This window comes from Oncorhynchus kisutch, linkage group LG3 (assembly GCF_002021735.2).
Source record: "Oncorhynchus kisutch isolate 150728-3 linkage group LG3, Okis_V2, whole genome shotgun sequence".
Taxonomy (NCBI): Eukaryota; Metazoa; Chordata; class Actinopteri; order Salmoniformes; family Salmonidae; genus Oncorhynchus; species Oncorhynchus kisutch.
The window spans coordinates 66,428,890-66,443,297 of NC_034176.2; the positions used below are offsets into that span (position 1 = coordinate 66,428,890).

General features: G+C 40.8%; 1 protein-coding gene across 1 annotated transcript in view; it reads left to right on the plus strand.

The window, feature by feature from the left end:
• Positions 1 to 6,191: 6,191 nt before the first annotated feature.
• Positions 6,192 to 14,408, plus strand: part of LOC109887842 (disintegrin and metalloproteinase domain-containing protein 10-like) — a 112,145-nt gene continuing 103,928 nt past the window's right edge. The window contains exon 1 of the mRNA XM_031811347.1: positions 6,192 to 6,365. Coding sequence (XP_031667207.1) covers positions 6,302 to 6,365 — 64 coding nt within the window. The 5' untranslated portion in view covers positions 6,192 to 6,301. The remainder of the gene's footprint in view (positions 6,366 to 14,408) is intronic.

Consider the following 14,408-nt stretch of genomic DNA (forward strand, 5'->3'; position numbering starts at 1 on the left):
GTAAATGCAGAGGGTTTTTTACTCAGTTATAAAGAATTCTTATCACTTTACAAGGTCCCTGTAACACCTAAAGATTTTGCAATTGTTTTAGATGCCATTCCCTCAGGTGTTGCTATGTTATTCAGGAACATGTCAAGACCTGACCCTCAGAGCCTACCTTCTATTGACCCTGTTGACTCATCAGTAGGAAAGATTTGTTTCTCTTTTGGTCCATTCAACAACAGAGCGATACGATCCTTGTTTCAGCAGGATGTTGTATCTATACCTTATGTCATGCCTTATTGGAATGGATTTATTGATAATATCTGTTGGAAAAAAGTTTGGATGTTGCCACAAACATACCTACTTGTTAACAAAATTAAGGAAATTTCCTTTAAAATTATTCATAAATTTTATCCTGCCAACCACTATATGAAGAAGTTTAAGGAAAAGATCAACTCAAATTGCTCCTTTTGTAATGACCACCCAGAAACAGTTGTGCATCTTTTTTGGCATTGTATGCATGTAAGAAAACTGTGGCAAGACATCAGTAGGTTTATAATTGAACACATTTATGAAGATTTTACACTATTGTGGAGAGATGTACTGTTTGGATTCTTTACATACAATAGAAATAAGAAGAATCATTTTTATGTAATTAATTTCATTATTCTTTTGGCCAAATTTCATATACACAAATGTAAATTTACAAACAGAAAACCACATTTTCGTACCCTACAAAAAGAAATTGAACTGTATTTTAAGACGGTTAAATGCTCTACTAACAAAAAAGCTGTTAGAATTGTAAGTATATGCATGTCCCTTAAGGTCCTTGTGTAATTGTAATGTGATATTGTACCCCCTAGCTCGATTGTCCATTGTTTGTAATCTATGTATGCTTGTGTTCCCTCATGTGCTTTATGTATTGATTTGTTGTTAATAAAATAAAAATAAAAAAATTTAAAAAAAAAAGTTTAGACGCAAAAAAAAAGAAAAAAAAAGGAGGGACAGCTGTAAAAACAACAGCTGTAAAATGAGTCGGAAGCACAGTAGCATTTGCATGCCTTTTAATAAGTTAGACAATGTTAGAGCACAGTGTAGAATTTGCCAAAACAAAATGTCATATAAAGCTGGTTCTACGCACAACCTACACCGGCATATGCGAACTGTGCACCCAACTGTGAAGCTAGCTGTAGAGGAGCTTCAAGAAACTAGCGGGCCTGCTAGTGATAGTGGTGGAGCCAACACCTCCACACGTGGAGATGTATCCACTCAGTCAAGTAGGCCTACTCTACGACACACAGCAACTCAGTCTTCTATGGACCAGTTTATGGCAATGTCTAGCAAAACAAGGCCACATAAATATTGCATTGGCTAAAATGATTGCCACCGATTTCCAGCCATTTTCGATTGTGGAGGACAGAGGTTTTAGAAAATATAGCAATAGTCTAAATCGAATGTATACAATTCCAAGCCGGAAAACCCTTTCAAAATCACTTATTCCACAACTTTACGAGAGCACACAGGTGTCAGTGGGGGAAAGAGTCCAAAAAGCTACTGCAGTTTGCCTTACCACTGACTGCTGGACATCAAGGGTGTCGGTTACATGTCGGTTACATGTCACTTCATTGAAGATTTTCCATGTCTAGCTGTCTTCTGGACTGCTTTGAGTTCAGCGACAGACACACCTCAGAGAACTGTTGAGAGGAACTGTTTAGAGTGGCCAGGGAATGGCAAGTATATGGAAAAGTGGTATGTTGTGTTAGCGACAATGCAGCTAACATAACCAAAGCCATGAAAATGTTTAAATGTACCCATCATCCATGTCTTGCCCACACAATCAACCTGATTGTAAGAGATGCTCTGAAGGTGACGGACAAAGTGTGGACAAAGTGAAAGCATCTGTGGAATACTTCCACTGGAGCACAGTAGGTACTGAAAAACTCAATTTTACACAAAGCCAGATGGGATTGCCTGAGCTGAGGCCTAAACAAGACTGCACAACAAGGTGGAATTCAACATTTTATATGTTGAAGCGGTTTCTTGAGTCAAAGGATGCCATCATCTCTACCCTGGTCATTGTCAGGGTAGAGATGTGCACCTGTTGATGCTCTGACCCAAGAGGAATGGGATGTGGTGGAGGCAGTGTGCAGAGTCCTGGAACCCTTTGGCAGGTCACTGTGGAGATCAGTGGAGAGAGGTACAGTAAGCAGTTATTACTACATCATTATTTAATCCAGTATTATATATGTATATGAGCAGTAGATGAGAATGTAGTATCAGTAGACAAAACATGAACCTGAACTAATAAGTTACTGTTCTCTCTTTTCAGCTATGTGACAGCCTGAAAAATAATACTCCTGTGTAAGGGTCTGCAGCGAATCACAGCCAGCCGCTAGAGAGAAGCAAATGTAACCACAGGACATGTGACAGTGTTGATGGACACCCTACGTTCATCAATGGACAGAAAGTTCCACAGAATGGAATATAATCACGTGCTATCAGAAACCACTGCACTTCACCCCAGGTTTAAGAAGTTAGCTTTCAGTGATGCCAGAGCGATTGATGAGGTTCTTCAAAGAATAACCTCAGCAGCAGGGAGGGACAGCCCCAGCAGTCAGCTGGCTCAGGAATCAGGGCAACAGGAATAAGAGGGATCAGATGGAGCAGAAGCACCAGCAGTAGTACCACAAACGTCTGCTGTTTGGATGTTGTTTGACGAAAGAGCAACTGGGGATGCAGCACGAAGGAATCCCTCAGCAGATGCCATTTTATAAATTTTTATTTCACCTTTATTTAACCAGGTAGGCCAGTTGAGAACAAGTTCTCATTTACAACTGCGACCTGGCCAAGATAAAGCAAAGTAGTGCGACAAAAACAACAACACAGAGTTACACATAAACAAACGTACAGTCAATAACACAATAGAAAAATCTATGTACAGAGTGTGCAAATGTAGAAGAGTAGGGAGGTGTTACGCCCTGGCCATAGAGAGGCTTTTATTCTCTATTTTGGTTAGGCCAGGGTGTGACTAGGGTGGGCATTCTAGTTTCTTTATTTCTATGTTCTCTATTTCTTTGTGTTTGGCCGGGTGTGGTTCTCAATCAGAGGCAGCTGTCTATCGTTGTCTCTGATTGAGAACCATACTTAGGTAGCTCTTTTTCCATCTGTCTTTGTGGGAAGTTGACTTTGTTTAGGGCACATAGCCTTTGAGGATCGTAGTTTGTGTTTGTAGTGTTATTTGTTTTGTTCTGCGTCATTTTGATTAATAAACGAAAATGTACGCTCACCATGCTGCACCTTGGTCCTCTCTTTTCAACAGCCATGACAGGAGGTAAGGCAATAAATAGGCTATAGAGGTGAAATAATTATAATTTAGCATTAACACTGGAGTGATCGATGTGCAGATGATGACGTGCAAGTAGAGATAGTGGGGTGCAAGAGGATACGTAACAATATGGGGATGAGGTAGTTGGGTGTGCTATTTACAGATTGGCTGTGTACAGGTACAGTGATCGGTAAGCTGCTCTGACAGCTGATGCTTAAATTTGGAGAAGGAGATAAGGCTTCAGTGATTTTTGCAATTCATTCCAGTCATTGGCAGCAGAGAACTGGAAGGAAAGGCGGCCAAAGGAATGCCATAATGGAGGTCCGATCCTATTTGGAGGAGCCCCTCCAAAGATCTGCAGATCCTCTGAGCTGGTGGAAGAACAAGGCAATCTCTCAAAAGCAAAATATGGTCAGCATTGCTGTCTGCTGCTGGTTATAACATGGCAATAAAGAAGAGAGAAAAGAGGGACCAGTTTAATGTTTTAAGTGGGATGCTGCGGTTTTGCACATGATTTATTTTTCTTTGATATGGTGCAATAGTCTATGTTCAAATATAATCTGTTTTGAATTGTTACATTTATATGCACTTTGTTTATATATATATTGAAATGTTACACTTTAAATGCACATCCTTTTTTACATTAATTTCAATTTGGGATGCTGCAGTTTTGCAAATTTATTTATTTTCTTTATGGTGCAATATTCTATTATGCTGTTCAGATTACTTGTTTTGAATGGTTAGATTTATATGCACTTTGTTTATATACATTGAGAAGTTATACTTGAAATGCAAATGTTTAATCACATTATTTTTCATAACATGGTTAAGGTAGAGTATGATTTAATTTGAATGGTTTTAACACCAACCCATAGTCAAACTATCGCAAACTGTTTGACTTGAAAAAATACATCTACAAAACATATTTTTTAAAGAGCCGTTTTGGTGAGCTGAGCGGCTCACTGAAAGAGCCGGGAAGGCCGTCACTACAAGAACATTCATATGACTAAACAGTGGTGCTAACGGCACATGTTTATTTCTTGATCTGTTTGACTCAGAGCGTTGAAATGTGGTACACATGCTCAGGGATGTGAGTCTAGCTTACCCACATAATATGTCAGACACCACTTGCCCTATTTTGACGAAACTTGGGTGAGTGATGCGTCTTGCCATAGAGATCCAGCACTTACAAAATTACACTGATTGGCCCAAGGGGGTGCTATAGTAATCAACTGTACGTACGTTATTCACACGCAACATCTCAGACACCACCGGCCCAATTTATATGAAACTTGGGCAAATGATGCGTCTTGACCATGTAGATCCGTCATTTACAATAATACATTGATTGGCCCAAGGGGGTTCTGCATTATTCGTGGGGGATTACATGTTTACTGTACCTCATACCTCTGCATATTAATCTGGTACTGGTACTCCCAGTATATAACTCCATTCTTGTGTATTTTATTGTCCCCCATGATGAAATTGGAGAAGGGACTGTGTAGATCTGTCTCCATTTGTAAATTCCTATGCTTGTCAAACGCTATATATCAGACAGCACTGTCCCGATTTTGACAAAACTTTGATTAACGATGCGTCTTGCCTTAGACATCTGGCATTTACAAAATTATACCGATTGGCCCAATGCAGGAGTTTATAGTAATTAACTGAATTGTGTTAGTGTGTGACTATCTCAATTGGCCCATGGGGGGGGGGGGGGGGCTGCATCATTCATGCGAATGACATTTACTGTTGCCTTGTTCATTTATTTTCATTTTTATATGAATAGAATTCTAATGGCTGAAGTAATACCTTCACAAAATGTGTGTGCGTGCGTGCACAGGGAAGGAAGAGGTGCGTGGGTCTTCATCAACTTGTATCTGGTAGCAGCAGCAGACTGACAAGTTGAGGTTTCCAGTTCAGTCAGTGTAGTGGCTTTTTTTTAGCCACACAGTGGCAGAAGCTACACAGTGAAAAGATCAGCGTTGTATGTCTGATGTACAGTATGTCTATGGGACATAAAAGACAGATTTTTTGGCAGTCAATAGTTGGTGTTAGAAGGAGTGCGTTTTCGCTAACCCTTTCCTAACCGTATCCTTAACCTAATTATTCTAACCTGCTACGTTAATTATCCTAACCTGCTGTGTAAGTTCTCCTAACCTGTTACAAAACAGTCACCTCTAGTTGTAGATGTATGGAAGTGGCTGTTTTTAGGGAATCTCAACAAAGATGATCAGCGCAGAGGCAAATGCAGAGAACAAGCAAGGGCAGGTGTAGGTAGCCAGGACATGTTATGCAGGCACATTCAACAAAGTCACATTGAATTCAACACATAGCTGTCTCTGAGCAGTGCAAATGCATGTGAGGCCACACACCTCTATCGATTTTTCCCTTGAATTTTAGAAAATGTTTCCCCCCAATTCATATATACATTTTATATTGCGCAAGTGAACATCAAACCTGGTTTCAAAAAACAAAGCTACACCTCACAGCACAACGCCTCTCTCCCCACGTGACCTACTTGTTGCTTGAATGTACTAACATGTATGTGCAACTGATAGCTGCACACACACAAAACATGTTAATGTTTTTAAATGTATGCAAATTGTCAAGTATTTTGTCTGTAATGTCTCTTTCGTTATATTTCGAAAGACTAGCTGTCGCCATTGGCGTTGTCTAATGGGATCCTAATAAATAAATACAATTAATTTGTAGGCTAACTTGATATTGAAAAGTGGTTTGGCTTGTCGCTGTTGAATTTATTATACTTTAATTGTTTTCAACAAATATAAGCGGCCCTATCAAATAAAAGTAAACAGGTTTTGTTGCGCTAGTGAGGTAGGAGGGACTAGTACTTGCCTGCGCTTGACGTCAGGCGGTTGGAGACAAGCGGTGAAAGGCGGTTGTGAAGGTACTGCCATAAACAGCGCAGGCTGCGCCTTTAAGAAGTGCAAATCGAAACAGTAAAGCATTCGCGGTGTCAATGTACTAACAATGAATTTAATCGATCTGGTCTTGATTCAATTCTTGCTATTTAATGGCATATGGACCATTAAAGGTAAGTTTGGGCATTCTGATTCATACAGAAAGAAAAGTGTTTCATCGCTAGCTAGCTCGCTAATCGGATTGAGGAAATGGTAGCAAGCGAGCTAGGCTAGCAGCGTTAACGTTACCTAGCTGGGAGGGGTCCAGCTCCTGTTTTTTATTTTTTACATTTATGGTTCCTCTAGGACTATATCGAGAGAGCCTACGAAAGGTCCACCGAAGTGAAATAAGAATGTAACGGTGATGGATAATTTTCTTAAGACATTCTCAACTATATAGAATGTAATGTTTACTAAAAGTTATATAGTATCAACATACTAGTCCTCATCACTGCAGTTTCAGTCACGCACTGTTAGTTCTGAGAGTAGTAACGTTACAGTGGTTCCCAAACGTGAAATGGGTTACCCTGAGACAGTGATCTTATCAAACAAATTAATAACTTTTTGTTGTTGTCTTCAACTGGGTTTAGAATACAACTTGTTTGTGTCGACTAAGACCTCTTACGCTATTAGAATGTACTTTCATAGTTCTGGACATCCGACAGGACCTACAATTGAGTAAATATGAACACACAGCATTCACTAACGTTGGGGGGTATACTTTTTCCAAATGGGGTCCTCTGTATATTCTAGTGTCAATTTTAGGGTCTTGTGCAGTAAACGTTTGGGAACCCCTGGTCTAGTAGCAAGTTCATTTGTATAGATGTTTGCTGGCAAAGTGATTACATGCTAATGTACAGGATTTTTCTAGCTATTTCGACAGAAATGAAAAGGCTAATCACACATTGTGACACTGTAAATTACAATTGTCATTCTCATGATATGCCCACTCGCTGACTTTTTTCTTTTTGTATTTTACACAGCCTAGCTAGATCTCAATGGCTCTGATGCAAACATGACTTGATTTATATGGTAGGCTACATGTAGTTAGTGATCTGTATTTTCATCATTCTAATCTGATTTGAATTCATTCAGCACTCAGACCTCCTGAAAACATGACACATATAGACAGGATGTCCCCTGTGATGTAGTAGCGTGCATTAGAATAGACTTTTACTGACCCATGTAGGCTATTTCATAAACATGGCATCAAATGTTTGACTTCATTATTCTTCGCCCTGTTAAGGTCCCACTCCATCTGGGTCTGACTACCGCTGAGTTGACTATACGCCTCATCTGTCTGACATCGAATGCATTTTTCATTTCCCTCACCTGTTTGCCATGGGATAAAAGACATATGCCGGGGTCTGTTTTTTTTTACCTGCTCTGATGGTCTGTTTTTTTTTTTGTGTGTGTGAACACAAAGTGAGTAATTGATCTGCCTGAAGCTGCTGTGGGCCTTGTGTTCCCCTGAGCATTGAGCTCCCCTGCAATTCCTAACTGGTGTCCTGTTTGTTTGTTCAACGATGGAAACAGAAACATTTCACTGCAGATTAAGTGTTTCAGAGATGGCAAGGGCTGCTTAAATGATCAGGACTTGGATTTCATTTGCTCCTCATAAATTGTTATTGTGTTGTTAAATCCCCATATTGAAATTACTAGTGCATAATTTATCATCCTAATTCATTATTTTGTTTGATTCCACTTGAACTCTCATTAGCTGATAAAGTAGAATGAACCATGTTTCATGGCTCTCCTTGGTGAGCTAATATTCCCACTCATTTGCATTAATCATGGGTGTTTGTTGACTTATGTTATTCATGATGGCCAAGTTTGAGCCTTTCATTTTCCTATTTCTTTTAGTACAGTAATGACTCCAATCCATACAAGGGACTGGGACATACGCTCAAATTCTAATACTGTAAAAGTACATCCTTTCCCCCCTGTCTTCAACTGTCCTTATGGTGATGACTCTTCTCATGTGGTTTGATTCGTGAATCAACTCAATGTTACGCCATATTGGTTTTACCTACCCTACCGTTTCTGATCCCGGTTCATTTGAAGGGTGTAAAGAATAATGCTTTAAACAATGCCTTCAGCATCGAATTGGTTCACCCAATGTTATGTTGGGTCAGATAGTGATTTTGATGTCAGACTAATGGCAGAACTAAACAGAGCAGCAGCAGAGTTGTGTGTGAGGCACATGTTCCCTGGTGTGTCCTTAAGAGTGTTTGCTGCCAACTGATAGTGTGTGAATGGAGAGGATGCCGCCTAGAGTCTGATGGTTCACCATGATGTTTGCTTTCTGTAGAAAAGAGGATATGACCCAGACCCAGCACTGCCTTCTGTGACTGGAAATCAAATGTTTACTGAGGAAACAGTTCTCTAAGAGGACCATTACAATGTTCTTTCATAAACTAAGAAGATAAGTCCGCCAATGTCCACTCCAAACGCAATTTTAAAAGCACAGATTTGTGTTCAAAGGGAGAGTTTGGGATTAACTTGGTCACTACTATAGCAATTAATGTCCTCTAGGCTTAGGCTATATGCTCACAGCCTCCGATCATTGTACACTGAGTGTACAAAACATTAGGAACACCCTCTTAATATTGAGTTGCATGGACTCTATAAGGTGTCGAAATGCTGATGCTTCCCACAGTTGTCAAGTTGACTGGAAGGCCTTTGGGTGGTGGACCATTCTTGATACACACGGGAAACAGTTGAGGATGAAAAACCCTTGACACATTCAAACCGTTGTGCCTGCACCTACTGCCATACCCCGCTCAAAGGCACTTAAATCCCTCAATGGTACACAATCCTCCTCCCCTTCATCTACATTGATTGAAGTGGATTTAACAAGATTCACCATTCTATGTCATGTAAAGAGCAGGTGTTCCTAATGTTTTGTACACTGTATAATCTTATACATTTTACTGGAAAGGCAAATTATGTAATCTGTAACGCAAATTAATAATGAATGTGAGATGTTGTCCTAAAACCATAGGCTTGATTCATTACTTACTTACTGACTTTATTGTCCCCATGGGGAAATTGTGTTGCAGTGTCATGTACACATTTAAATCATGGGTGGATATTAATGATTTGTTAGGGTTTGTGGTAACAGATTCTTCCTGTTTGACTCAAATATGTTTCCAGGGTTGGAAATTTAATTATTCATAGAGGGAAAGCAGGAGATCTGGCTAATCTGTTCTTGTTGAGAGAAACATTTTTAGCTGGTACTGATCCAAAAGCCATCATTTCTAAGGAGGAAGTAGAGTAGGCAACCATGTTAATTGACTAGGAACATCCCTATGTTCCCATGGATCATATTCTCTTTACTTGTTGAGATGCAGTCTTTTCACTAGCGCTGTGGCACTACACACACCGGCTTCATTATCTCCCATTCTGCTGTTTCACACAGACATTATATGGGGCGTGTGACTTCCCCTGACATTTGAATGTATTGGACAGCATTTGCAAAGAGAAGATAAGATGTCAGCAAGACTCCAAGAGAGACTGCCGAAAGGCCTTGCTTGTATGTGGAGAATAACAGTGTTTGAGTCATCAGGCGTTGCACTGAGTCTTGTGCTTTGGTAATGCACAGTGGCTTGTTAGGGAGGCATTGCAAAGCCTTTCAGAATGTGGGGTTGTGGGAAAAATATGTAATCCTGGATTATAGTTCCCCTCACATGTCCAAAGAACTTCAATGAGTTTCCACAATTGACATTGTTATACACTGTTCAAAAAAATAAAGGGAACACTAAAATAACACATCCTAGATCTGAATGAATGAAATATACTTATTAAATACTTTTTCCTTTACATAGTTGAATGTGCTGACAACAAAATCACACACAAATTATCAATGGAAATCAAATTTATCAACCCATAGAGGTCTGGATTTGGAGTCACTAAAAATTAAAGTGGAAGACCACACTACAGGCTGATCCAACTTTGATGTAATGTCCTTAAAACAAGTCAAAATGAGGCTCAGCAGTGTGTGTGTGGCCTCCACGTGCCTGTATGACCTCCCTACAACGCCTGGGCATGCTCCTGATGAGGTGGCGGATGGTCTCCTGAGGGATCTCCTCCCAGACCTGGACTAAAGCATCCGCCAACTCCTGGACAGTCTGTGGTGTGGCGTTGGTGGATGGAGCGAGACATGATGTCCCAGATGTGCTCAATTGGATTCAGGTCTGGGGAACGGGCGGGCCAGTCCATAGCATCAATGCCTTCCTCTTGCAGGAACTGCTGACACACTCCAGCCACATGAGGTCTAGCATTGTCTTGCATTAGGAGGAACCCAGGGCCAACCGCACCAGCATATGGTCTCACAAGGGGTCTGAGGATCTCATCTCGGTACCTAATGGCAGTCAGGCTACCTCTGGCGAGCACATGGAGGGCTGTGCGGCCCCCCCAAAGAAATTCCACCCCACACCATGACTGACCCACTGCCAAACCAGTCATGCTGGAGGATGTTGCAGGCAGCAGAACGTTCTCCACGGCGTCTCCAGACTGTCACGTCTGTCACGTGCTCAGTGTGAACCTGCTTTCATCTGTGAAGAGCACAGGGCGCCAGTGGCAAATTTGTCACTCTTGGTGTTCTCTGGCAAATGCCAAACGTCCTGCACGTTGTTGGGCTGTAAGCACAACCCCCACCTGTGGACGTCAGGCCCCCATACCACCCTCATGGAGTCTATTTCTGACCGTTTAAGCAGACACATGCACATTTGTGGCCTGCTGGAGGTCATTTTTCAGGGCTCTGGCAGTGCTCCTCCTTGCACAAAGGCGGCGGTAGCGGTCCTGCTGCTGGGTTGTTGCCCTTACGGCCTCCTCCACGTCTCCTGATGTACTGGCCTGTCTCCTGGTAGCGCCTCCATGCTCTGGACACTACGCTGACAGACACAGCAAACCTTCTTGTCACAGCTCGCATTGATGTGCCATCCTGGATGAGCTGCACTTCCTGAGCCACTTGTGTGGGCTGTAGACTCCGTCTCATGCTACCACTAGTGAAAGCGCCGCCAGCATTCAAAAGTGACCAAAACATCAGCCAGGAAGCATAGGAACTGAGAAGTGGTCTGTGGTCACCACCTGCAGAACCACTCCTTTATTGGGGGTATCTTGCTAATTGCCTATAATTTCCACCTGTTGTCTATTCCATTTGCACAACAGCATGTGACATTTATTGTCAATCAGTGTTGCTTCCTAAGTGGACAGTTTGATTTCACAGAAGTGTGATTGACTTGGAGTTACATTGTGTTGTTTAAGTGTTCCTTTTATTTTTTTGAGCAGTGTATAAACACTCAATATTGTATTTTGTTAGTTTGAAGCATACAGAGCAGCATTCTAGTATATTCACACTCACAAAGGCAAATATTGACCATATTCAAGATGTGCAATGTCAGTGTCAGAAATACACGGGGTCAGAGGGGCTTTGTGCCCCAAGTTTTTCCATATTTGCCCCTGAAAGCTCTTGACAGAAAAGGCTGCCCCAATCTTTTCCAAAACAAGTCAACAGGGGCAAAATATGCCTAACTTTGGATCTTGTTTTCTCCATTGGTATCACACTTCATACAGTATGTGTCCACAAAGGATTGTCCTTGACTCATCCAATCAGATAAAGTGCACTCTGCTGGCAGCTATCTCTTCCCACCCAGCACTCCCCCATCTCACCCTCTTTGTTGTCAACATTCTTATTTTCGGTGCATTTTCCAAGTTTGTGAAAATGCTAGTGTTCTTGTCTGGTGTATTGTCAACCAAGGTCAGAGATTGCTTAATTGGATTCCCCCTGTTCAAGGGCATCCTTTCCATGTTTCCGGTGTAGCCTAATGTTCAGGCTATAAACAAATAGGCCCCATGTATGAAATTCAGGGAAGTTTGTCTAGTGGTGACGTAGGTAGTATTGATACTAGAGGTTGACCGATTTAATTAGGGCCGATTTCAAGTTTTCATAACAATAGGAAATTGGAATTTTTGGGCTCCGATTATTAAAATATATATTTATACCTTTTTATTTAACTAGGCAAGTCAGTTAAGAACACATTCTTGTTTTCAATGACTGCCTAGGAACTGTGGGTTAACTGCCTTGTTCAGGGGCAGAACGACAGATTTTCACCTTGTCAGCTCAGGGGTTTCAATCTTGCAACCGCACAGTTAACTAGTCCAACGCTCTAACCATTGCACTCCACGAGTAGCCTGCCTGTTACACGAATGCAGTAGAAGCCAAGGTAAATTGCTAGCTAGCATTAAACTTATCTTATAAAAAACAATCAATCATAATCACTAGTTATAACTACTAATCCAGTTTAGCAGGCAATATTAACCAGGTGAAATTGTCATTTCTCTTGCGTTCATTGCACGCAGAGTCGGGGTATATGCAACAGTTTGGGCTGCCTGGCTCATTGCGAACGAATTTGCCAGAATTTTACGTAATTATGACATACATTGAAGGTTGTGCAATGTAACAAGGATATTTAGACTTAGGGATGCCAACTGTTAGATAAAATACCGAACGGTTCCATATTTCACTGAAATAATAAACCTTTTGTTTTTGAAATTATAGTTTCCAGATTCGATCATATTAATGACCAGAGGCTCGTATTTCTGTGTGTTATTCTTTTATAATTAAGTCTGATTTGATAGAGCAGTCTGACTGAGCAGCAGCAGGCCCGTAATCATTCATTCACACAGCACTTTCGTGCGTTTTGCCAGCAGCTCTTCGCAAGCACAGCGCTGTTTATGACTTCAAGCCTATCAGCCTAATGGCTGGTGTAACCAATGTGAAATGTCTAGCTAGTTAGCTTTGTGTGCGCTAATACTGTTTCAAACGTCACTCGCTTTTAGATTTGGAGTAGTTATTCCCCTTGCGCTGCAAGGACCGCGGCTTTTGTGGAGCGATGGGTAACGATGCTTCGAGTGTGGCTGTTGTCGATGTGTTCCTGGTTCGAGCCCAGGTAGGGGCGAGGAGGGGATGGAAGCTATACTGTTACACTGGCAATACTATAGTGCCTATAAGAACATCCAATAGTCCAAGGTATAGGAAATACAGATGGTATAGAGAGAAATAGTCCTATAAATACTAAATTAACTACAACCTAAAACCTCTTACCTTGGAATATTGTAGTCTCATGTTAAAAGGAACCACCAACTTTCATATGTTCTCATGTTCTGAGCAAGGAACTTAAACGTTCGCTTTTTTACATGGCACATATTTTACATGGCACTTATTACTTTCTTCTCCAACACTTTTGTTTTTGCATTATTTAAACCAAATTGAACATGTTTCATAATTTATTTGAGGCTAAATTGATTTTATTGATGTTTTATATTAAGTTAAGTGTTAATTCAGTATTGTTGTAATTGTCATTGTTACAAAAAAAATACAGATTTAATCGGTATTGGCTTTTTTGGTCCTCCAATAATCGGTATCGACGCTGAAAAATCATAATCGTTCGACCTCTAATTGATACCCAAGGCAATACATTTCTTCACCTTAGGAGTAAATGTGACAATAGTTTTTTTGCTTCTCTAATTTAAGTCTCTGAATACGCCATGATTAACCTACAGCTGCATTTAATCATACTCTTATTGTAGTGCGTGTAGGGTTGGAACTTTCAATTAAGACACTCCCGCCCTCAGCTGGTTGTGGTGTGTGTGGTGCTACAGTAGTGTAAACACCGTTACATGATGGGCGGAGCTGTATCCGTTTTGTTCCATCCCAGGGTGAGCAGACCGTAGGGTGTGCATCACCAACATGCACTGTAAGATTAATGGGTCGTGACAGGGAATGAGTGCTTTGCTGTGTGTGTGTGTGTGTGTGTGTGTTTTGAAAGGTTGAAAAACACAGAAATCAAATTGTATTGGTCACATACACTCGCAATAACATCTGCTAACCATGTGTATCGACATGCTTATGCTTCTAGATCTGACAGCGCAGCAGTGTCTAACAGGTAATATCTAACAAATTCCACAACAACCTAATACACACAATCTAGTAAAGGAATGGGATGAGAATATATATAAAATAGATATGTATATCATTATGTTAGGAGACTATAACAGTGTTTAGTACCTCAATGGACCGGAAAGGTAATCACTCTACAAACTATCATCACTGTGCCCTTAAAGATGTCACAAATATTTGACACATTAGAAATAGCGGATATTTGGAGACTAAA